General features: G+C 40.1%; 2 protein-coding genes across 3 annotated transcripts in view; both read right to left on the reverse strand.

Moving 5' to 3' along the window:
• LOC133618789 (tetratricopeptide repeat protein 39C-like) overlaps nucleotides 1–13,781 on the reverse strand; it is a 38,043-nt gene extending 24,262 nt beyond the window's left edge. The window contains exon 1 of the mRNA XM_061979499.1: nucleotides 13,114–13,781. Within this exon, the coding sequence (XP_061835483.1) occupies nucleotides 13,114–13,259 (146 nt within the window). The 5' untranslated portion in view covers nucleotides 13,260–13,781. The remainder of the gene's footprint in view (nucleotides 1–13,113) is intronic.
• Nucleotides 13,782–13,928: 147 nt separating this feature from the next.
• The window catches only part of LOC133618787 (laminin subunit alpha-3-like), a 177,980-nt gene continuing 165,059 nt past the window's right edge, over nucleotides 13,929–26,849 (reverse strand). For both annotated transcript variants that reach the window (XM_061979497.2, XM_061979496.2), the window contains 6 exons: nucleotides 25,135–25,293; nucleotides 24,905–25,070; nucleotides 21,750–21,898; nucleotides 21,450–21,543; nucleotides 21,254–21,373; nucleotides 13,929–14,737 (listed from right to left, as the gene is read on the reverse strand). In XM_061979497.2, the coding sequence (XP_061835481.1) occupies nucleotides 14,592–14,737; nucleotides 21,254–21,373; nucleotides 21,450–21,543; nucleotides 21,750–21,898; nucleotides 24,905–25,070; nucleotides 25,135–25,293 (834 nt within the window). In that variant the 3' untranslated portion in view covers nucleotides 13,929–14,591. The remainder of the gene's footprint in view (nucleotides 14,738–21,253; nucleotides 21,374–21,449; nucleotides 21,544–21,749; nucleotides 21,899–24,904; nucleotides 25,071–25,134; nucleotides 25,294–26,849) is intronic.

A 26,849-nucleotide genomic window follows, 5' to 3' on the forward strand; every position in this document is an offset into this window, starting at 1 on the left:
AAACCCTGAGAAAATTATGGAATCACGAGACTTGGAGGATGTTTATTCAAATGAAAAAAACTGATAGACATTACACAAAACTATAGTTGTTTCAAATGGCAACTTTTAGGCTTTAAAAAACAGGAAAATAAATCATGAAAATAAATTGTGGGAGTCATTAACAATTTATTTTGAACAACACCAACACACCACTAGTACTTTGTTGCACCACTTCTGGCTTTGCGGTTTCTGACGCATGGATTGAAGGGAGACAAACTGTACTCTTCATCAATCTTGCTCCAACATAATCTCATTGCTTTCGTCAAATCCACTTTGCAGGTTGAGGTCTTGTCATGGACCATTTTTTTGTCAATTTCCACCACAGCTTTTTAATTGGATTGAGATCTGGACTATTTTCAGGCCATGACCTAGTGTATTTTTATTCAAGGAAAAGTTTTTCAGTTTTTACTCTATGGCAAAATGCATTATCATCTGAAAAAATGATTTCCTCATCCCCAAACATTCTTTCGATTGACAGAATAAGAAATGTGTCCAAAATGTCAACATAACTAGTGCATTTATTGAAGATGTAATGATGACAGCCATCTCCCCAGAGCAATTACCTGATATGCATCCCCATATCATCAATGACTGTGGAAATTAGCACGTTTTCTTCAGGCAGTCGTCTTCATAAATCTCATTGGAACGGCACCAAACAAACGTTTCAGCATCATCAACTTGTCTGATTCGCAATTCATTACTTGATATGACCTTCAGCCAAACATCCATGGTCACGATTGTTTTTCCTTAACCCACTGGAACCTTGTTTTTTATGTTCAGCTGTTAACGACAGCCTTCATTTAGTTGTATTTAAATCTCATTTCCTTTAGACGATTTCTTACAGTTCGTATTCGTCCATTTGTTCTTTATTTGTTTTGCTGTGCATTTTGTTTTTCCAGGACATGTTTTCTTAAAGCCAAAAAGTTGTCATTTGAAATGACTATAGTTGTGTGTCATGTCTATTAGCTGCTTTTTTCTACAAAAATAAACAGCTGAATGAACATCCTCGGCTTGGGCGATATATCGATTTAATCGATAAATTCAAGTTTTTTGTTGCAGACAATTTAAAAAATAAATAAATATGTTTTTCCTCCTCTTACTCCAACATATATTTTTGCCCCCATTAGCTTCCGTAGCCATCACCGCCTTCTCACATCCTTAGCGGAGACCCACAAGTAAGGGTGGGAATGTTTGGGCCCCTCAGGATTCGACTACGATTCAGGAGCTACGATTCGATTAAAAATCGATTTTTGATGTTTCTTTGATTTATGTAAATTTATTTTTGTTTCACTAAATAAGCATTTATCACCTGCAACTTAAAAAAAAACAATTCACATAATTAATTCCAACATTTATTATATTAATGAAAATGTGTGCAAAACTGGAACATAAATGCCCTATATTAAAGGAGCTGGTTGGATCTCTCGGTGAGGTGGCTCGCTGAACTCAGTCAAATTTTACTTTATTTACAAAAAAGAAATTGATTATTGACGTTTACTAACAGATTCTATAATCATCCATGTCCGAATTGCAATGCATCCAAAAATCGATTATTTCCCCCACCACTAACCACAAGCCTAGCAAAACACGGCTAATGGTAATGATAACAAAAGCGAGACGTTTGTTCCAAAGAAAAGAAAAGTGTTGTCAGTGCTAGGCCTAGGCAGATATTCGATAAGTCAATAAACCGACGATAAATGAAAATTAAGTCAGTAAGTTTTCCAGCGTCGATAAACCGCCATGTGCATGCTTTAAGAGCATTCACGCTTTTCATCAGCTGCGCGGGTTTGTGCCCTAACGGAATGAAAAGAAGGGGTGAATCATCTTGTCCTTCATTAAGTGTCTTTGATTGTGAGGTGAGGCGGTGCCGCGGTTCTTACTTTCATATCAAAGTTTGTGTTTTTCATATGCATGTTTGGCGACTCGAGAGAGGTCAGTCTTTCGCATCTGTTTATGCGGCTGCAGGCGTTTTTGCTACGAATAAACGGTAGTAAGGATAACTGCTTCAAAACTCCAGACGGTTAGTATTGCCGTAATAAATTTAAATGATCAAAGAACCGTCATTCATAACTGCACTTAGATACGGACAGACAAACAGGCGCTGGCTTGCTAGTTAGCTTAAATGCTAACATGTAAACAACAGACATTAACGTCTTTCCCCATTACGAAACGTCATTCCCCAATCTAAACTTGTACAAACACATTACTGTCTAAGCAAGTGAGCTACAGTGTTCACATTAAACACAAAAGATGTGCTGATGCACAAAGTAATCGACAGTTCAACAGGAAGGAAACTCGCGGGAAGTCACAAAAACCGGAAGTGAAACAACTAATCACTTTTTACAATTTAAAATGGAAGAAGATAAACATATTTAAACACACAAATAGAAAGATTGTGGCTCTTATGAAGCCAGAACAATATTTGATGTTTCCTCTGCCAAGAAAATATATTGTGTCTATTCATTTTAGTTATTAAAAAAATACAACTTGGTTAAAATAAAATATAAGTGAGTGTATAATTACTTTTTGAGCAGATTTAACAATACCACAATAATAATGTTAACCACAATCATTTTGGTTAACATTATTTATTATGTATATTTGATAGACCCTCACTGTCTCCTTAACAGAGACATAATCTATTTTATTGATTTTGGTTGTGCTTTTCTATTCAAATGCTAAATATTGCTTACAGACAGTATATTTTATTTTAATTATGTGTTTGTTTTTTTAACTTGGTATTTAAAAGTTTACATTTCAATTACAATGTTGAGAAATACAAGTTAATTTTATGTGAAATAGTATACTTTAATTATTATGTATTGTCATTACATCAGTGGTTAATTTGGTCTCAAGAAAACACTGGCAACAATATCATTTAACGGCAATCATTTGAAGGTCAATACATTGTTCAGCAAAATTTGTTATGGACCCAGGCCTCGTCAGTGCTTTAGAATTGCGGCAACATGCGAGGAAGAAGTATTCTTAGAATAGTGTGTTTATCCACTTACGAAAATGATATAGGTATTTCATCGATCTCAATAATCAATTTACTTTACTATGTATTTGCATGCAATGCACAATACTACATTTTTATTTACAGAAGTATTTTATTAAAAGCAGAAGTTTTAATTTTGCACTTTATTGATCTGATTCATTTGAATTACTATTTAATAATTATTGGTGTCGGTATTGATTATTTTGAGTTTATTTATTTGCATGCAATGTGTAATGCTACATTTTTATTTACAAATGTATTTTTTTCAAGACAGAAGTTTTAAATTTGTACCTTATTAATCTCAATGTTGGAGATTGCAATGTACAATGCTACAGTATTTTATCCAAGCAGAAATTCTGCTTCCTAGAGGAAGCTTTTAATTTAGTTATTTGAAAACTATTGCATGAAAAGTACAATTTATATCTGGTCTAAAAATAACAACATTATATAAATTGTATATAATTTTCTTATTACGCCAACAGCGAACTTCATGCGCTAGTCCCTTTATTATTTTTCGTTCATTATACCATTTATGTAGGGATAGTATATTTTTAATCTGTTGTCCTATTATGTGCCATGCACCACAATCACCTTATTATATAATATATGCCTACAAATGTATGTGTATGTTTTTATTTAACTACCCGGTATAATTTTGTGTTTAACTTGAAATTGTTGCTCATTTATTGCTTTGTGTGCCTCTTAATTGCCCGCTGGGGACAAATAAAGTTTTTTTTAATTGAATTGTATTGAATTGAGGGCAGCACGGTGGCAGAGGGATTAGTGCATCTGCCTCACAATACGAAGGTCCTGAGTAGTCTTGGGTTCAATCCCGGGCTCGGGATCTTTCTGTGTGGAGTTTGCATGTTCTCCCCGTGACTGCGTGGGTTCCCTCCGGGTACTCCGGCTTCCTCCCACCTCCAAAGACATGCACCTGGGGATAAGTTGATTGGCAACACTAAATTGGCCCTAGTGTGTGAATGTGAGTGTGAATGTTGTCTGTCTTTCTGTGTTGGCCCTGCGATGAGGTGGCGACTTGTCCAGGGTGTACCCCGCCTTCCGCCCGATTGTAGCTGAGATAGGCTCCAGCGCCCCCCACGACCCGGAAGGGATTAAGCGGTAGAAAATGGATGGATGGATGGATGGATTGAATTGAATTAGAATTTCACTAAAAGATGCAGTGTCATTTCAAACAACTAGTTTTTGATCAAATAAAAAGCAAAACTAGGACAAAAAAATTTTGTGAGAAAATCTGATTTTTTTTTTAGGCCTAGAATATCCTCCAAGACTGGTGATTTTTTTCCTAGCTGGGGTTAAATGAATGCTGTCAAATGATTAAGCATTTTTTAAATCAGATTAATCATAGCTGCTGCAAAATAATTTAGATTAATCACGGCTAAATGTAATTCCTTTTTAATCTATCATTCTGCATTAAATAGAGTTGAGAAAGAAGGGAATATACAGGTAAAAGCCAGTAAATTAGAATATTTTGAAAAACTTGATTTATTTCAGTAATTGCATTCAAAAGGTGTAACTTGTACATTATATTTATTCATTGCACACAGACTGATGCATTCAAATGTTTATTTCATTTAATTTTGATGATTTGAAGTGGCAACAAATGAAAATCCAAAATTCCGTGTGTCACAAAATTAGAATATTACTTAAGGCTAATACAAAAAAGGGATTTTTAGAAATGTTGGCCAACTGAAAAGTATGAAAATGAAAAATATGAGCATGTACAATACTCAATACTTGGTTGGAGCTCCTTTTGCCTCAATTACTGCGTTAATGCGGCGTGGCATGGAGTCGATGAGTTTCTGGCACTGCTCAGGTGTTATGAGAGCCCAGGTTGCTCTGATAGTGGCCTTCAACTCTTCTGCGTTTTTGGGTCTGGCATTCTGCATCTTCCTTTTCACAATACCCCACAGATTTTCTATGGGGCTAAGGTCAGGGGAGTTGGCGGGCCAATTTAGAACAGAAATACCATGGTCCGTAAACCAGGCACGGGTAGATTTTGCGCTGTGTGCAGGCGTCAAGTCCTGTTGGAACTTGAAATCTCCATCTCCATAGAGCAGGTCAGCAGCAGGAAGCATGAAGTGCTCTAAAACTTGCTGGTAGACGGCTGCGTTGACCCTGGATCTCAGGAAACAGAGTGGACCGACACCAGCAGATGACATGGCACCCCAAACCATCACCCAACCATGCAAATTTTGCATTTCCTTTGGAAATCGAGGTCCCAGAGTCTGGAGGAAGACAGGAGAGGCACAGGATCCACATTGCCTGAAGTCTAGTGTAAAGTTTCCACCATCAGTGATGGTTTGGGGTGCCATGTCATCTGCTGGTGTCGGTCCACTCTGTTTCCTGAGATCCAGGGTCAACGCAGCCGTCTACCAGCAAGTTTTAGAGCACTTCATGCTTCCTGCTGATGACCTGCTCTATGGAGATGGAGATTTCAAGTTCCAACAGGACTTGGCGCCTGCACACAGCGCAAAATCTACCCGTGCCTGGTTTACGGACCATGGTATTTCTGTTCTAAATTGGCCCGCCAACTCCCCTGACCTTAGCCCCATAGAAAATCTGTGGGGTATTGTGAAAAGGAAGATGCAGAATGCCAGACCCAAAAACGCAGAAGAGTTGAAGGCCACTATCAGAGCAACCTGGGCTCTCATAACACCTGAGCAGTGCCAGAAACTCATCGACTCCATGCCACGCCGCATTAACGCAGTAATTGAGGCAAAAGGAGCTCCAACCAAGTATTGAGTATTGTACATGCTCATATTTTTCATTTTCATATTTTTCAGTTGGCCAACATTTCTAAAAATCCCTTTTTTGTATTAGCCTTAAGTAATATTCTAATTTTGTGACACACGGAATTTTGGATTTTCATTTGTTGCCACTTCAAATCATCAAAATTAAATGAAATAAACATTTGAATGCATCAGTCTGTGTGCAATGAATAAATATAATGTACAAGTTACACCTTTTGAATGCAATTACTGAAATAAATCAAGTTTTTCAAAATATTCTAATTTACTGGCTTTTACCTGTACATGCACTTAAAGGCCTACTGAAACCCACTACTACCGAACACGCAGTATGATAGTTTATACATCAATGATGAAATCTTAACATTGCAACACATGCCAATACGGCCGGGTTAGCTTACTAAAGTGCAATTTTAAATTTTGCGCGAAATATCCTGCTGAAAACGTCTCGGTATGATGACGTCAGCGCGTGACGTCACGGATTGTAGAGGACATTTTGGGACAGCATGGTGGCCAGCTATTAAGTCGTCTGTTTTCATCGCAAAATTCCACAGTATTCTGGACATCTGTGTTGGTGAATCTTTTGCAATTTGTTCAATGAACAATGGAGACAGCAAAGAAGAAAGCTGTAGGTGGGAAGCGGTGTATTGCGGCCGACTGCAGCAACACAAACACAGCCGGTGTTTTATTGCTTACATTCCCGGAAGATGACAGTCAAGCTTTACCATTGGCCTGTGGAGAACTGGGACAACAGAGACTCTTACCAGGAGGACTTTGAGTTGGATGCGCAGACGCGGTACCGTGAGTACGCATGCAGCTGCGGCTTCCAAACATTCGATCGCTTACCCGTACGTGCGTGCCGCTATGTGCATGTCACGTACGTAACTTTGGCGACTTTGGGGAAATATATGTGCTGTATGAACTTTGGGGAGGTGAACGGTACTTTGGGCTGTGGGATTGAGTGTGTTGTGCAGGTGTTTGAGTTGTATTGGCGGGTTATATGGACGGGAGGGGGGAGGTGTTTGTTATGCGGTATTAATTTGTGGCATATTAAATATAAGCCTGGTTGTGTTGTGGCTAATAGAGTATATCTTCTTGTGTTTATTTACTGTTTTAGTCATTCCCAGCTGAATATCAGGTCCCACCCGCCTCTCACAGCATCTTCCCTATCTGAATCGCTCCCACTGCCCTCTAGTCCTTCACTCTCACTTTCCTCATCCACAAATCTTTCATCCTCGCTCAAATTAATGGGGAAATCGTCGCTTTCTCGGTCCGAATCGCTCTCGCTGCTGGTGGCCATGATTGTAAACAATGTGCAGATGTGAGGAGCTCCACAACCTGTGACGTCACGCTACTCGTCTGCTACTTCCGGTACAGGCAGGGCTTTTTTTATCAGCGACCAAAAGTTGCGAACTTTATCGTCGATGTTCTCTACTAAATCCTTTCAGCAAAAATATGGCAATATCGCGAAATTATCAAGTATGACACATAAAATGGACCTGCTATCCCCGTTTAAATAAGAAAATCTCATTTCAGTAGGCCTTTAATGTTTATTCAACAGCTTTAACAAAAAAAAAACATTTATCCCCATTAATGTGGATCTCTCACTCCTTTTGTGCTATCATTGTTGTATTTTAGGATTAAAGTGTTTTGGTGAATAGAAAGCTCCTGCAGAATGTGCATGATACTTTGTCAGTCGACTGTTGCGTTTGTACTCCAATTTCCCATCAAGAGGGCCAACGTGCTGGTAAGCGTCTTCCATATTGACTACCGGATCAACTGCCCATTTGCACAAGCACTACTTGAGACAAACTGCCCGAAATGCATTACCTGAGCACTTCAGGGATTTTAAGTCATTCTGCCCCTGCAGATGGGTTACTTACCGTATTTTTCAGACTATAAAGCACACTTAAAATCTTTTCATTTTCTCAAAAATCGACAGTGCGCCTTATAACCCGGTGCGCTTAATGTACGGAATAATTCTGGTTGTGCTTACTGACCTCGAAGCTATTTTATTTGGTACATGGTGTAATGACAAGTGTGACCAGTAGATGGCAGTCACACATAAGAGATACGTGTAAACTGCAAGCTGACGCCAGTAAACAACACCAAAACTTTAAATGTTCCATTGAGAATAAAGAACATTACACACAGCGCTCAAAAATCTGTCAAAACGTTTTTAGTAAGACTTCGGTAAGCTATGAAGCAGCACCGTTTGATGGATTGTTGGCGCATTAAACATACAAGTATTACTATGGTGTGTGTATAAGGACCGAAAATGGCACCTATTAGCAGACATTATCTGGCGTTTTGTTTCGCAATATCATGCAAAACCAACTTTTCTTACCTTCTGGTACCTGCTGATCTGTATTTGGGATCTGCATAAGTAATGAAAATTTGAGCGCGTCCGTAGTCGATAAGCTTCTTCTTGTTCTCTACCTTCTTATGTGGCATTCATCTTCCGCTGTTGCCATTTCTAATATAAAGTAGCGTAAAGTTCTTACTTATATCTGTCAGTAGACTAGCTATCAAAGCGCTACAAACTGTAGTGGGTTTACATAATTCACCCACAGGTTTCAAATTTATCTTCAAAATAAACCGTGACTCGACATTAGTTAAACTGTTACAAAGGTTTTAAGCACATGCATTTCAGCAAAACTTAAAAAAATGTTTCTGTATGACATACAGACAAAAAAATTTCACTATTGGCCTTTTTTAAGTCCATTTAAATTATGAAGCATATAATAACGGTTTCCCCCAGCTTGCCAATATACTTGTTGCGATGGAGTTATCAATATGTCATCATATAATTTGCATAACTGTTGATGATGCACATACACTTAACAAATCTGTTTTACTGGCATTATATAAATGAAATTATATAATTGGTATTAACAGTTTGTCTTATATGGTTTAGCTCCATTTTTATATTTGTTATTATTGTGCAATGTAACACAGGCTGTACAGCAGTGGCAGTAACTGTAGGTCTTACAAGCTCATATTCAGCTATTGTCTAAACATGAGTACAGCCGCCAATAACAGATGCAAGATATAAAGATGCTAGTTTAAAAAAAGAAAAAGTCACTTAAAAGATTGTAAAATACTCCATATGAACATGAATGAAAACTGAAACATGCTTCGGCAGTGTTTTATATTCAATTTTGCTGTCAATCAAAGAGGAATTCAGACCGATCATCCAATTATCATGTGGAAGCCCGGCGAGCCCACTTCTCATTCACTTCCAGAGACGCTTTACTTGCGTAGGCGAGACAAAGCAAAGTATTTATTCAATGACTGCCTAGTTAGGCTGCAGTGGAACAACCCACTCTATGCTACGAATGAATGAGAAGAAAGTCACGTCAGCTGTCGTGAAAGTAGCGGATTCTGAACAAAAGTTGAACGCATTCTAGCACATATTTAGTCAATGAAATGTAAACATAAAATTACATAGCTGAACTTCTCTTGCAGTCTTCAAGCAATCGCCACAGCAGTCTCCAATCTCCAGTAGGTCGGCAAGTCAGGTCCGTAACTTCAGAAGAAGGATTGGCCCTAGGGGCTGGGTCAGTTGGGCTGGAGTGCAAAGCGGGGCTGTGCGCGTGCTGTGGTTGGGGAAGTCTTACCACAGGGACTCCAGACAATCGCACGGTTGATCAACTTTGACACTATTTCCACATTCACCCATTCACACACACATTTACACACTGATGGCGGGAGCTGCCATGCAAGGCCCTAACCACGACCCATCAGGAGCAAGGGTGAAGTGTCTTGCTCAAAGACACAACGGACGTGACGAGGTTGGTAGAAGGTGGGGATTGAACCAGGAACCCTCAGGTTGCTGGCACGGCCACTCTCCCAACCGCGCCACACCGTCCCTGTGTGGCGGATTTTAATTTGCAATGGCGCCGCGCCCTGATCATTTACATGTAGGAGAAACTTTTAAGAATAATCCAAATTCAAAAGTTAGATTAATCAGATTTCTTTTTAAATCATTTGACAGCACTAGTTCAAATGTTTTTATATGAAAAATAATGATAATGGATTAATCTACTTTAACTTGTTCATTTTGACAGCCCTAGTAATAACACAGACACTTGTAACTCGGGATGTTTTTGGCATAATACGATTTGATTCGATTCTTGGGAGAAACAAACCAATTGTCGAATTAAAAATAATTATTGATTCAAAATCAACAACATTGGGTGCTAGTTATATGATTAACTACATTCCTCTAAAAAATAAATAAACAGCTCTGATGTATTTCTATTTTACTTAAAAGAAAACAGTTTTTTTTTTAAATAAAATTCTACTCAAACAATTCATTGTTAATAATTTAACAAATAAGACGAGAAGTATCCCACACTTCTCTTTTCTTAAGTAAATCTGTACAGAAGACATGGGCATCTACATCAACAATATAATTTGGCTGGACAGGACAAAAAAAAAAAAAGATTTTTTTTTTATCGATTAGGAATAGTTACAAATAGGAATTGCGATTAATTACAAAATCTTTTTTTTTGACATCCCTACTTGTGACGTAGGTTTGCATGTATTGTAACGTAAATAATACGAGTAGGAGGGATGCTGTAGCAATGAAAGAAGACAGCCAAAAACACCCATATGCAAACTTGTACCATTGGAATCTATATGTAAACTAAGCTCATGTAAAGAATTAGGGGTTTGAGGAACAGTGCGTGTGCCTGCCTGCGTGCGTGCGTGCGTGTGTGTGTGTGTGTGTGTGTGTGTGTGTGTGTGTGTGTGTGTCACAATGTAGGTCACATGGTTATAGGTGGGTGTGTGCAATATTAGATATTTAAGGAGAGCATATTAACCTGTGAATGAGGCTGAGGAGAGGATACGTTTGGGGTGTCACACTATTTGTTTACCGCTTTATTTGACTCTTACCGTATTTTTAAGACTAAGGCGCACTCAATTTCTCAAAAATCGAGGGTGCACCTTATAAACCAGAGGACGTAATGTACGATCTAATTCTAGTTGTGCTTACCGACCTTGAAGCAATTTTATTTGGTACATTGTGTAATGATAAGTGTGATTAGTAGATGGCAGTATATATGTGTGGACTGCAAGATGACGCTGGCAAGCAACACCAAAACTTTGTTTCATTTAGAATATAGAAAATTATACACAACGCTCAAAAATCTGTCAAAATGTTTTAGTACGACTTTGGTAAGCTACGAAGCCGCATCGCTTGATAGAACGCAGAGGTTTACAACTACCCTAATCACCGGTACTGTGCTTCAACCGACAGGTATTATTAGGATGTATGTATGAGGACCCAAAAACAGCACCTATTAGGAGACTTTATCTGGCGTTTTGTTTTGCATTACGCAAAACCATTTTTCTTACCTATTGGTACCTGCCGATGTGTATTAGGGATCTCCATAAGTCCAGGAAATTTGCGCAAGTCTGCCATTGTAGTCTGCGCTGACACCAATAAGCTCCATCTTTTTCTCTATCCTGTTGTTGTGGGGCATTCATCCTCCGCTGTGGTCATTTCTAATACAAAGTAGCATACAGTTCTAACATATCTGTCAGTAGACTCGCTGTGGAAGCGCTAAAAACTACCTGTACAACAAAGATGACAGGGAGACGCTGCTGTTGAAGTGGAGCCACGTAAATAAGACCGCCCACAAAACGGGGCATCCATTAGAGACGGTCAGAAAGCGGCTTGAGGATGGTAGGTAAAACAATCTGTGCAACATTTGGACCAAATATCTACCATTACATGTTATGTAGAGACCACAAGGAAGTGTTTTGAATGTAGAAAAAAAATCATAAGATGGATGGATGGATGGATGGATGACCCCTTTAATGCGTCTTATAATCCGGTGCGCCTTTTGTATGAAAATAGACTTGAATATACCAGCTCATTGGCAGTGTGACTTATAATCAGGTGCACCCTATGGTCCGGAAAATATGGTATATGTTATTTTATTACTTCCCTTTATCATCATATTCATATTTCTTCTCCTTTTTTTTTTTAAACCCACTTCAAAATTACTCGCATCATTCAAAGAAACAAAGACCCATTCTTATCCCTCCAGCGACCACCAGGAAATGTGGCCACAACACATAGTATAAAGTAATTTCTAATACAAAAGGACTGATGTAAGACACAGCACTGACTTAACACAGAAATACAAACCCAGGCTCACATTACAGGGCCAAGAGTAAACAGGCAGGCTACAATAAGACACTTGTACCACACCATAAGGACTCGTTTATAGTATACAGCAGGGCACTTAAACTGACGGCCCGGGGGCCAAATCCGGCTCGGGAATGACACCAGACCGTCCCGAGTTCAGAAAAACAAACTTGGAGGGGAATAAGATCTTTCCTAAAACACTGGGGTGTTATATAGAGGATTTTTGACTAACCTTAAAGAACAGCAGAACGCCCTCATTATACAGACAATAGGGCTATTTTTTTCCTAATTTAGAGACGCTAACAAAATAAATAGACAAATTAAATGTCCATAAATAGGAATAGGAAAACATGCTATACCAGACATGGGTAAATCAAGGTTCTAAAGTTCTAAAGCTTAGTAATATATCAGATCGTAGGTGGGTTTATTTTGTATCTTTCGCGTTCATATTTCGCTGTGTTTGTTGCATTTTTGTTGCGTTTCGCTTGATTGTAAAATATGTGGATCGAGAGGGGGTGTGACGTTCATAATGTTGTCAATATTCAGTTTTTTATCGTTCATAGTTAATATTGTAAATCATTCATTCTTTATTTTCATGTACATTCTGGGTGTCTCATTCAGTAAAAAAAAAAAAGAAATCCACTCCTTTTTTTTAAGGCATAACGTTTTCAGCATTCAATCAGACATTATTGTGAGGTTTTGTATTAGTGTTTCTAAAATGTGTTCAGACACATTTTTTTCTCTAAATTTGGCCCCCCTGAGGCAAAATAATTGCCCAGGCCTGTGCTATACAGAAAGAATTGTAACGTTGGATACAGCAGTGGTTTGTTACAGCCTGTCCCAAACCCCTGTTTGACCCTGAAACTGACAGCGGCAAACAGTAACAAAAAAAGTAATTTGTAGCAGAGAGAATATTTCACAATATTTTCATCTCTGCAAAACTTGTGCAACACAGGAATACTAAATGTAGCACAAATAGTCACTTGCAAAAGACAAATGTAGCCCAACTAGACAGGTGTAACGCAGGTGGGCGCCTACACGTTACACAAGTAGTCAGTAACGATAAGGCAGCCATATACATAGTTTGATGTAGTATACAACACTCACCTGTATATACATAGTTTGATGTAGTATACAACACTCACCTGTACGCTCTGAACAGCGTGTCGCTCTCCTTGAATCCATTGTTGAGAAGCATATTGATCCCTTTCAGGGCCAGCTCGGCGTCGTTGACAGGCTCCTGTTCGCCGTCCTCCACGGTGTCCCGGACGGCTTCCATCGGGCCCGCCATAGAAGGCTGGCCGCCACCACCAGCAGCAAACACCGGGGTGACGAGCACAATGTGGCCGAGAAAGGCTGCTGGTGGGCGGATAGGAGTCAGGCAGTGGCTCACTCGCGCGTGCTGTTTGTTGACTTTTCTCAGCTGAAGACGCAGTCTGGATTTAACGCAACCATGTCTATTTTGTACCTTAAACGACTAGTAAATGAATACTGTTTTAGATATTAGGTATATTTTATGGACGTTATTTGCCGCACAACAGTGCTGATTGTAGTGCCGTCGACAGACACTCAGTCCGCAGCTGGTTTGTGTTCCAGACAAGGAAGTGTGCTGCCTTCAGGTAGAATTGGAATTATTATTATCTCGCTTGTAAACCTGCGAAATACACTACAGGACTCATTCGCAAAAATGAGGGAATACTGCCACTGTTACTGCTATTTATTTTTATTTAAAGGCACCGAACATCACGTAGCAAGAGTATGGATCGTTCGATTGGAAATGTACTTCTTAAATGTGGAAAAGTAAACGCGCCAAGTACTATGCTGTTAGGAAACACCTGAAAGTATTTGAATGCAACATCACAATGGGCGTGAGATTGGTTGCATGACGTCACTCCAGTTATATTATAAATCATTTACACATTCAGTTTTACCTACTACTAGTTCAAAGATGTACACAAAATGGAATTTATAAAGACATTTAATTGGAGGTATGATAAAATAGTGTACACACCAGTGGTCACAAAACAGGAATGCGAGTAATAAAAAACATATCACTTTTTTTGTACTCCGAGGTAAACATTGTCTGGGTGATGCACTGTTATTTCTTAGCGTTTTAGTCTTCCAACTCCACTTAATGCAGGACAGTTTTTGGCTTGGAGAGCCACATGGAGGAAAAATGCATGCAAAAGGAATGCAAATGTAAAATATCATCAAAACCATGGGAGTCTGATGCAGCAGACAAAATCACACATGAGGAAAGGAAATAACATCAAACGAGCACCATCAACTGCAAAGTATTCTAGTATACTGTAAATATTTGGTTCCATTTTGTAATAATAATAATAGTTATTTTTCATCGCCATTCAACATAAAATATCTCTCATGATTGTTCTTAAAGTGCTGTGTTTTGTACACTGCAGCCATCACATATTCATTATAGCATTGATGAGTCGGTGTTGTTGTACATGATTTTTGAATAAATACATCCATCCATTACACACTCACACAAACTTCATGGTATATACAATCTTACACACACATTCTCTGTCCTGGTAAAACATTGCACATCATGGTTGGCTTTGGGGTTGGTCCCAAAAAAGACACAGTGAGGGCCTCCTGCAGTTCAGCCCGGACAGTCTTTGAGGTTGACGGGGCCGAACACGGAGGACAACCTAGTGAACGATACAGACTCGCCATTGAGGTTCATGTCTTGGATGCACCCCACAAAGGACGAGGTGACGGGCGGCGTCAACAGAGATGACGTGTCGGCTGCAGAGAGTGAGACAAGTTTGGGTGTTATTTGGGGGGTTGGCAAAATAACACAAAGATAATTTTATTTCATGACAGTACATTGACAAAAGTGTTGAGATACACATCTTTAAAAAATCCTTTATAATTAATCAGTGATGTAGGCTTGACATTACCATTGCTATTCCTTTTTGGACAGTGATGTTCCGTCGTGTTACTTTGTTAAAACAATTACCATGTGGGATAAGTTATGAGAAAGCCCGTTTATTTTCCCAGTGCACAAAGCAAGGTCCATAAAAGCACTGTTTTATGAGTTTGGAAAACTGTGGTTTGCCGTGAAATTGGAACATTTTCCAGTAAGGATTTTAGAAATATTGGATAACTCAAACCTTAAATTATATAATAACTTGTATTTATTTTGGGGAATTTTCAAAACACAAATTATATGTTACATTTAAAAAAATAGGTGTTCAGTTATTTTTATTACTAATTGTTGTTATCTTGTTATTGTTTTGCATTTATTTGTGACTTTTGCTTATTTTGTATTATTTATTTCATAATTGTATTGCGTTCTTACACTGAACAACAAATATTATTAAGTTACCTCATATAGACAAAACGCTAAAATTAAATATGACTTGTCAATTATTTAATAAAATAAATGTCATATACACCATGAACTACAGTAAATACTGAAATAGTAAGTAATATAATAAAAATAATAAATACAAACATTTAAAAAATATTTAAGACTAAATTTCACATTTTGGGGAATTCGTAATTGTTGTATTTTCACAAATTGAATTAGTATTTTGTTTTGGTACAAAAAGACCTCCATTAACAACACCTACATTAGGTTGACCTTGTTATTGACCACAGGTGTCAAACTCAAGGCCCGGGTGCCAGATCTGGCTCACCACATTATTTTATGTGGCCCGCAAAAGGCTCGAAAAAATGGGTTTCAATAAAATACTTATTTTAATTTTTTACTAAATGCATTTGTTCTTTCAATTTTGACAGAAAAAAAAGAGAGAAAATGGACTGCGAATCCAGGCCCAAAACAATATGGAGAAAATACAATGATCTGGATGAACGAGAACATCCTTACATACGGAGAAAATCCCTGATGATTGGTTGGTGTTCGTACGATGAGTCACAATTGGCTAAAATTAGGGTGAGATATTACGGACTGGCCAATCAGAGGCAAGAAAAGGCGGGTCATGAAAACTAGTAAGCAAAATTATAACAGTCACGCACTCATGTCACATGACGACGAGGGAGTCAGAGACAGAGGGACGCTTCAAGCTGACGACAAAAAAACAACAACTTAAAAATGGCAGAGGAATTCTCTCCCATAAATTAGATTTTTCTTTTAGTGATGAAGATGATTTGCAGGAAACCCACAATAATGCGTGTCCTTGGCCATATTTAGACAAATGTATGCATTTAGAGTTTCAATACCCAAAACCATAGTTTTTAGTTGTTTACTCTATAAACCAAAATAATATCTGCTCTCTTCATCTAAGACAGGGGTCCCCAAACTTTTTGACTCCGGGGCCGCATTGGGGTAAAACAATTTGGCTGGGGGCCGCGCTATCTATATATATATATATATATATATATATATATATATATATATATATATATATATATATATATATATATATATATATATATATATATATATATATATATATATAATGTAAATGTGTGTGTGTGTATATATGTATATGTATATATAAATGTGTATATATGTATATGTCTATGTATATGTATTTGTCCATGTATATATATATGTATATGTGTATACATGTGTATATATATATATGTATATATATATGTATATGTGTATATATGTGTATATATGTATATATATATATATATATATATATATATATATATATATATATATGTGTATATATGTATATGGGTCTATATGTGTGTGTATATATATCCATCCATCCATCCATCTTCTTCCGCTTATCCGAGGTCGGGTCGCGGGGGCAGCAGCTTAAGCAGGGAAGCCCAGACTTCCCTCTCCACAGCCACTTCGTCCAGCTCCTCCCGGGGGATCCCGAGGCGTTCCCAGGCCAGCCGGGAGAGATAGTCTTCCCAGCGTGTCCTGGGTCTTCCCCGTGGCCTCCTACCGGTCGGACGTGCCCGAAACACCTTCCTAGGGAGGCGTTCGGGTGGCATCCTGACCAGATGCCCGAACCACCTCATCTGGCTCCTCTCGATGTGGAGGAGCAGCGGCTTTACTTTGAGCTCCCCCCGAATGACAGAGCTTCTCACCCTATCTCTAAGGGAGAGCCCCGCCACTCGGCGGAGGAAACTCATTTCGGCCGCTTGTACCCGTGATCTTGTCCTTTCGGTCATGACCCAAAGCTCATGACCATAGGTGAGGATGGGAACGTAGATCGACCGGTAAATCGAGAGCTTTGCCTTCCGGCTCAGCTCCTTCTTCACTACAACGGATCGATACAGCGTCCGCATTACTGAAGACGTCGCACCGATCCGCCTGTCGATCTCACGATCCACTCTTCCCCCACTCGTGAACAAGACTCCGAGGTACTTGAACTCCTCCACTTGGGGCAAGATCTCCTCCCCAACTCGGAGATGGCACTCCACCCTTTTCCGGGCGAGAACCATGGACTCGGACTTGGAGGTGCTGATTCCCATCCCAGTCGCTTCACACTCGGCTGCGAACCGATCCAGTGAGAGCTGAAGATCTTGGCCGGAGGAAGCCATCAGGACCACATCATCTGCAAATAGCAGAGACCTAATCCTGCAGCCACCAAACCAGATACCCTTAACGCCCTGACTGCGCCTAGAAATTCTGTCCATAAAGGTTATGAACAGAATCGGTGACAAAGGGCAGCCTTGGCGGAGTCCAACCCTCACTGGAAACGTGTCCGACTTACTGCCGGCAATGCGGACCAAGCTCTGACACTGATTATACAGGGAGCGAACTGCCACAATAAGACAGTCCGTTACCCCATACTCTCTGAGCACTCCCCACAGGACTTCCCAGGGTACACGGTCGAATGCCTTCTCCAAGTCCACAAAGCACATGTAGACTGGTTGGGCAAACTCCCATGCACCCTCAAGGACCCTGCCGAGAGTATAGAGCTGGTCCACAGTTCCACGACCAGGACGAAAACCACACTGTTCCTCCTGAATCCGAGGTTCGACTATCCGGCGTAGCCTCCTCTCCAGTACACCTGAATAGACTTTACCGGTAAGGCTGAGGAGTGTAATCCCACGATAGTGGGAACACACCCTCCGGTTCCCCTTCTTAAAGAGAGGAACCACCACCCCGGTCTGCCAATCCAGAGGTACCGCCCCCGATGTCCACGCGATGTTGCAGAGTCTTGTCAACCAAGACATCCCCACAACATCCAGAGCCTTAAGGAACTCCGGGCGGATCTCATCTTGCCACCGAGGAGCTGTTTAACTACCTCGGCAACCTCAGCCCCAGAAATAGGAGAGCCCACCTCAGATTCCACAGGCCCTGCTTCCTCATAGGAAGACGTGCTGGTAGGATTGAGGAGGTCTTCGAAGTATTCTCTCCACCGATCCACAACATCCGCAGTCGAGGTCAGCAGAGCACCATCCCCACCATACACGGTGTTGACACTGCACTGCTTCCCCTTCCTGAGGCGGCGGATGGTGGTCCAGAATTGCTTCGAAGCCGTCCGGAAGTCGTTTTCCATGGCTTCCCCGAACTCCTCCCATGTCCGAGTTTTTGCCTCTGCGACCGCTGAAGTCGCAGACCGCTTGGCCTGTCGGTACCTGTCCGCTGCCTCAGGAGTCCTATGAGCCAAAAGAACCCGATAGGACTCCTTCTTCAGCTTGACGGCATCCCTCACCGCCGGTGTCCACCAACGGGTTCTAGGATTACCGCCACGACAAGCACCAACTACCTTGCGGCTACAGCTCCAATCAGCCGCCTCGACAATAGAGGCGCGGAACATGGTCCATTCGGACTCAATGTCCAGCACCTCCCTCGTGACATGTTCAAAGTTCTTCCGGAGATGGGAATTGAAACTCTCTCTGACAGGAGACTCTGCCAGACGTTCCCAGCAAACCCTCACAATGCGTTTGGGCCTGCCAGGTCTGTCCGGCATCCTCCCCCACCATCGCAGCCAACTCACCACCAGGTGGTGATCGGTAGAAAGCTCCGCCCCTCTCTTCACCCGAGTGTCCAAAACATGAGGCCGCAAATCCGATGACACAACTACAAAGTCGATCATGGAACTGCGGCCTAGGGTGTCCTGGTGCCAAGTGCACATATGGACACCCTTATGTTTGAACATGGTGTTCGTTATGGACAATCTGTGTCGGGCACAAAAGTCCAATAACAAAACACCGCTCGGGTTCAGATCCGGGCAGCCATTCTTCCCAATCACGCCTCTCCAGGTTTCACTGTCGTTGCCAACATGAGCATTGAAGTCCCCCAGTAGCACGAGGGAATCACCCGGGGGAGCACTCTCAAGTACTCCCTCGAGTGAATCCAAAAAGGGTGGGTACTCTGAACTGCGGTTTGGCGCGTAAGCGCAAACCACAGTCAGGACCCGTTCCCCCACCCGAAGGCGGAGGGAAGCTACCCTCTCGTCCACCGGGTTGAACTCCAACGTACAGGCTCTGAGCCGGGGGGAAACAAGAATTGCCACCCCAGCCCGTCGCCTCTCACTGCCGGCAACGCCAGAGTGGAAGAGAGTCCAGCCCCTCTCGAGAGAACTGGTTCCAGAGCCCTTGCTGTGCGTCGAAGTGAGTCCGACTATATCTAGCCGGAACTTCTCCACTTCGCGCACTAGCTCAGGCTCTTTCCCCCCCAGCGAGGTGACGTTCCACGTCCCAAGAGCTAGCTTCTGTAGCCGAGGATCGGACCGCCAAGTGCCCTGCCTTCGGCTGCCGCCCAGCTCACATCGCACCCGACCTCTATGACCCCTGCTATGGGTGGTGAGCCCATTGGAGGGGGGACCCACGTTGCCTCTTCGGGCTGTGCCCGGCCGGGCCCCATGGGGACAGGCCGGCCACCAGGTGCTCGCCATCGTGCCACACCTCCGGGCCTGGCTCCAGAGGGGGGCCCCGGTGACCCGCGTCCGGGCGAGGGAAATCTGGGTCCTTGTTTTTTATTATTCATGGAGGTCTTCGAGCTGCTCTTTGTCTGATCCCTCACCTAGGACCAGTTTGTCTTGGGAGACCCTACCAGGGGGCATAAAGCCCCCGGACAACATAGCTCCTAGGATCATTGGGACACGCAAACTCCTCTACCACGTTAAGGTGGCAGCTCAGAGAGGAGTGTGTATATATATATATATATATGTGTATATATATATATATATATATATATATATATATATATATATATATATAGATATGTCTTAATAAGGTTATCCAAAAAATAGTGCTCGATACCGTAGTAGAGCGCAATATATGTATGTGTGGGGGAAAAAAATCACAAGACTACTTCATCTCTACAGGCCTGTTTCATGAGGGGTTCCCTCAATCATCAGGAGATCTCCTGATGATTGAGGGAACCCCTCATGAAACAGGCCTGTAGAGATGAAGTAGTCTTGTGATTTTTTTTCCCACACATACATATATATATATATATATATATATATATATATATATATATATATATATATATATATATATATATATATATATATATACATATATATATATATATATATATACACATATATATATATATATATATATATATATATATGTATATATATATATATATATATATATATATATATATATATATATATATATACATTTATATATATATATATTTATATATATATGTATTCATACATATATATTCCTCGCACACTAATTGACTTAAAGAGCGCACTTGCTGCATGTCACGTTATCGATGGTAAAATGCATTTTTAGACAATAGGATTTGCCTGAGTGGCTAGGAGACAGTAGAAAATGGACTAGTAAGGCCAAATTAAAAAAAAAAAAAAAAAAAATTAACTTGGGACTTCCCGCGGGCCGGATTTTGGACGTTGGGGGGCCGTAGTTTAGGGACCCCTGATCTAAGACGCCCAACACACATTTAACAAAACACATTAAGGTGAATTGAGTTCATGAAAAGTTTTACTGCACATAACCATTCCCAACTGTTCCCAAACAGTTGTCATGGTATAGAATGGATTCTGTTTTTTACTGTATGTAAAGAAAATAAATAACAATATAGGGGTGGGCCAAAGAAAAGGCAAACTAAATAAATACATACAGTGGGGTTCGGGGACCCCTAGAGGTAGTTGTAGGATGTCCCTAGCTAAATGACAGATAGTTAATAGTAATATTTGTACACTCTCAATTACATTAACATTAATATGTAATGTAGCTTTGATGTAGCAAGTTACTTTTGCTGTGAAGCTTGCTACAATTCTCTTAGGATAGCTTCCCCTGTAGTTTAGCTACATTTAATCAAGAGTAACTTGTAATTTAGCTTACTGCATTTTCCAAGTAGCTTGCCCATCATTGCCTGTCAAGTCAAAATTGACTCACCAGGGAAGCCCCCCACATAAAGGGGATACTTGCTGCTGGTGGTGACGGGGGACGGCGGTCCTATCTTGTACGTGTCCACTGTGTCCACGTGCAGCTGGACAACATGTTTCCTCTTGATGACTGTGGTACAAAGCATGTCATACTGTATGTACAGCATGTACAGTTTTTGTAATTATGCGCTGACAGTGAATTTTACCTGATATTTTATGAAACATTCCATCGCAGAGAGGAGTTTTTGGCCGCACGGACGCCGCAAATTCCCCTTTGCCGTTGTTCACTCGTGCTACCACCTAAATGAACAAGAAGGTGGTAAAAGCTAGCGTCACGTTGTCTCGTGCCGCGTTGTCTCGTGCCGCGTTGTCGCTTGGCAGACACTTCCTAAAAGTCACGTCTGAGTGTCGGACCATCAATCAAGTTATGTTTACTTCAGGTTTGTTATTATCACGGGCCATTTTTAGTGATCCATTGTAAAAATATTCACGGCGTGAGGCCTCACCTCTCCATCGAGCAGGTAGATACTGATATAGTGACCCCAAGAGGTCAGGTCTTGCTGAGCATCACCGACGTGTAACAGGAGTCCGGTCGGCGTCCTCGGTCGGATGTTGAACAGCAACTCGAAACTTGATCCCACGGCAAACGAGTCATCTGGAATCCGCGAAGAAGTCGTTATTCTTTTATGTTTATGTCAATCTTTATTGTATTAAATGCTGCATGGATGCACAGTCGCTCAACTTCTTTAGATAGCAAACTAGTTGAGACCTAAAATAATTACAGTACTTGTAATAATTAATTATAAAAGTAACGTATTATAAATATCAAAATTTAAAGTGCAGTAGTATTATCCTATATCTCAGCCCTGGGCAAATTAAGGCCCGGGGCCACATGCGGCCCGTTAAATTTTTCAATCTGGCACGAAGGACATTTCCAAATAATTGTTTTAGATCTTTAAGATGGAAACTGTAGCTGCCATTATGATGTGCAGTGATGTTTTCTAATGACCGGAAGTCTTGAACTATACACAGTATTTCAATGGTTGGAATCTGCGCTTTTGCATGATATACTAGTTACTATGGTAATCTAATTAGTTACTATGGTAATCTAATTAGTTTCTACGGTAATCTAAGTCACAGCAGCTCAGACGAGGCACCAAGCGGTGTGGGTGGGGAGTGTTTCCACAGAGTGTTTCCAGAGTGGCCAGCCTGAAAATGTGGGTGTCAGGGACAGACGCGCAAAGAGATTTTTACAACAAAGTTCTACAGCTTAGTGATGTATCAGATTGTAGCTGTTTTTTTTTTTTACACTTCGCGTTCATATTTGGCTGTGTTTGTTGCATTTTTGTTGCGTTTCGCTTGATTGTAAAATATGTCGATCAGGAGGGGGGTAACGTTCATATGTTGTAAATATTCAGTGTTTTATCGTTTATAGTTAATATTGTAAATCCCACATTCTTTATTTTCATGTACATTCTGGGTGTCTCATTCAGTAAAAAAAAAAAAAATTCCATTCTGTTTTTAAGGCGGTCTGTCATAACGTTTTTAGCTTTCAATTATTGTGAGGTTTTGTATCAGTGTTCCTAAAAATAGATATACCGGCCTCCAGACACATTTTTTTCCTTTAAATTTGGTCGCCCGAGTCAAAATAATTGCCGAGGACTGCTATATCACATGAGCCAAACTCAGGTCCCGGGGGCCATATCTGGCCCACCCCCTCATTTTATGTGGCCCGCAAAGGCTTGGAAATACCATGCGTCTATTTGTTTCTAAATGTAGTCAACTTTCTATTTTGACAGAAAAAAATACATGTACTGTATGCAATTTCACACATTTTAAACTTAATCTAATATTGCAACAAATATTATATTATTACACATTCCAAAAATTAAAATAAGTACTTAAATATCTGCTTGATTCATGATTTTGAAGCAACTTTTTTCATTTATTTTTCGGTAAAAAACTGGGAGCTCGGTTGCCAGAATTTTACCGTAAAAACACATGTCAAAAAATGTGTAATATTGTTTTTCCATTTACAGTAATACACCGCAAAAACAACGACTGTAGATTTTACAGTGAAACAGTGGTACTGTTTTCCCATTTACATTTACAGTATACATTGTAAAAAACATGGTACATTTTATGGTAAAATTTCGGCAGCAAAACTTTCCTTTAAAATCTACATGTTTTTCTTACAGTGCACGTAAAGATATATAACAATAAATAATTGTGTAATGAAGCAATTTAAAATGTGCAGTACAGGCCAAAAGTTTGGACACGCTTTCTCATTCAATGCGTTTTCTTTATTTTCATGACTATTTACATTGTAGATTGTCACTGAAGGCATCAAAACTATGAATGAACACATGTGGAGTTATGTACTTAACAAAAAAAGGTGAAATAACTGAAAACATGTTTAATATTCTAGTTTCTTCAAAATAGCCACCCTTTGCTCTGATTACGGCTTTGCACACTCTTGGCATTCTCTCGATGAGCTTCAAGCACACCTGTGAAGTGAAAACCATTTCAGGTGACTACCTCTTTCTTGAAGCTCATCGAGAGAATGCCAAGAGTGTGCAAAGCAGTAATCAGAGCAAAGGTTGGCTATTTTGAAGAAACTAGAATACAAAACATGTTTTCAGTTATTTCAGGCCAAATAAATAATAAATAAAATAATAAATACATAATATACCACAGTAAGTAAACAAATATTAAATACATAAATAATCCTATGTCAAAAAACAAAAAAAAAGGGTTCAAGTTTGTGAATCCTTTTTAAACGTGCTAAATAAAACGCAAAACAATGCTCGCAAAACGGTGGTGAGTGTTGATGAATCACATTCTAAATAATGATATTTGCAGAGTAGTTTTGCATGTGCTATCAGGTTTGCACGGGTTTTAGTACAAACAAACGTTTTATAAATCAGGCCCTAAGTGTGTGTATATGGGAGGGGTTTGGGGTGGCCCTTTAAGAGTCTTGGATATGGAGGCCCATAATTTCACGCTGACTGAGCAGTTTGCTCCTTGCCGCTATAACAACATTGGCTCTGTTGCTGCTGTGTTGTTGTTAATAATTGACCACGTGGTCAAAGAGAGCTATGTTTTCCACTTTCTCATGCACTGCACATCATTATTCAAGTTAGAACGTACAGTAGTAGCTGTAACATGTACGGTTCTAGTACCGTATTTTCCGGACCATAGGGCGCACCGGATTATAAGGCGCACTCGTATGTTTAATGCGCCGACAATCCATCAAGCGGTGCGGCTTCATAGCTTACCAAAAGTCGTACTAAAACATTTTGATAGATTTTTGAGCGCCGTGTGTAATGTTCTATAGTTTCAATGGAACATATAACATTTTGGTGTTGTTTACTTGAGTAACATTGCAGTTTACACATATTTCTTGTGTGTGACTGCCATCTACTGGTCACACTTTTCATTACACCATGTACCAAATAAATTAGCTTCGAGGTCGGTAAGCAAAACCAAAATTATTTCGTACATTAGGCGCACACTGTCGAGTTTTGAGGAAAAAAAAGGATTTGAAGTATTTTGTATTTTGTTTATTTGAAGGACAATGTGCAGTTACATTAAGAAGATGGAAGATGCGCCTTATAGTCCAGAAAAACAGTATATATGAGGCAATATTTCATGAACTCACTGATGATGACATACGCTCCATTCCCTGAGAAGTAGGCCCCTCTCTGGGTGTGGCCCTCAAAACAGGGTCCTGCTCCAAGATTGGTGGTCGGATGCAACATCGGTGCGCCGTTCATTTTAAAATTGCGGACACAGCCTGACACGGTTTGCCTGGGCAGGGACTTGGACTAGAAGTCAAAAATGACAAATCTGTGAGTACAACAGAGACGAGTGATGACGGAACGCTAATACCTTTAACTCTTTGTGGAGGTAGTCGGGCGCACTACCCAGGAACACAGGCGGCATGAAGTGCTTCATTGACGCCAAGTCTTCTACAGTCAGCTGACCGTCCTGTGCTCGGATGCCGTCCACCACCAGTCGGAATTTCTTCTTCTCTAAACTGAACATGACCTGCGGGGAACATTGACAGCTCTGTTCATGAGGTACACCTGGACAACACCTGTATGACCAACACGTGTCCGACACGTCATATTTCTGTGATTGATCGGCGTTGTCTTCAAATTAGCCGTCTTTTTCCCAGCAACACGTCACTGGTGTGTGTGAGTGACAGGAAGAAAACCTCTGACTCACTGGAACACTGGAAAAAATGCCACTCTTAAAAGAAGTAATAAATATATATATATATATATATATATATATATATATATATATATATATATATATATATATACAACAGGTTTGTCTCGATACCAATATTTTGGTACCGGTACCAAAATGTATTTCGATACTTTTCTAAATAAAGGGGACCACAAAAAATGGTATTATTGGCTTTATTTTAACAAACAATCTTAGGGTACATTAAACATGTGTTTCTTATTGCAATCGAAGAACAATTTTGTCCTTAAATTGTCATGTCTGTGTAATCATGTTTTGTTTTAAGTCATGTTTTGTTTAGTTTCTGGCTTTTCACTCCCTTGTCTTGTTTCCATGATTACCCCATTAGTTTCACCTGTTCCACGTTTGGACTCATTGTGCACTCTTGATTGTCACCATAGCAACCCATTAGTTTTCACCTGTCACGTCACGCACCTGTTTCACGTTTTGAGTCACGCACCCGTTTTCGTTAATCAAGTCTGTAGTATTTAAGTTCAGTGTTTTTAGTTTGTCTTTCTGGTGACATCCCCACATTTATGCTCGACACATTTCCAACTCCTTTTCATGTCCATCGTTCACGCTGCTCCTTTTTTGTCCATGCCAAGTAAGTTTTCTTTATTCAAGCCATAGTTTGCAAGTTTTGTTTAATTGTTCATAGTTTCTGCCCTTGTGCAAGTTTTTATGTTTATAGTCAAGTTTTGTACTTCCGCCCTTGTGCGCACCTTTAGTTTGTTCCTTTTGTTATTGTAAAATTAAATATGTATTCACCTGCAATTCATATCTGGTCCAAATGTTCATTTGCACCACGGGAGAACAAACCACGCCATAGTCCATGTCATGACATAAATAAAATAGTGAACATACAAGACAACTTGTCTTTTAGTAGTAAGTAAGCAAACAAAGGCTCCTATTTTGTCTGCTGACATAAGCAGTAACATATTGTGTCATTTCTCATTCTATAATTTTGTCAAAATTATAAAGGACACACTGTAAAAATTGATTATTAATCTACTTGTTCATTTACTGTTAATATCTGCTTACTTTCCGTTTCAACATGTTCTATATACACTTCTGTTAAAATGTAATAATCACTTATTCTTCTGTTGTTTGGATACTTTACATTAGTTTTGGATGATACTGTCACACCGCGGTGAGGGATGTCTTGTCTTGGTTTCTTCTGTCTTGTGAATTGCATGTTTTACTTTGAAAAGTAACTCCTTTCGTGTGAGATCACTTGCTCTTCCATTTGTGTCATCAGTCTGACGTCATCCCTGACCCCTGATTGTTTCCACCTGTTCCCCATTACCCTCATGTGTTTTATAAGCCCACGCCTCCCCTTGTTCTGTGCCAGA

Source organism: Nerophis lumbriciformis, linkage group LG19, assembly GCF_033978685.3.
Source record: "Nerophis lumbriciformis linkage group LG19, RoL_Nlum_v2.1, whole genome shotgun sequence".
Taxonomy (NCBI): domain Eukaryota; kingdom Metazoa; phylum Chordata; class Actinopteri; order Syngnathiformes; family Syngnathidae; genus Nerophis; species Nerophis lumbriciformis.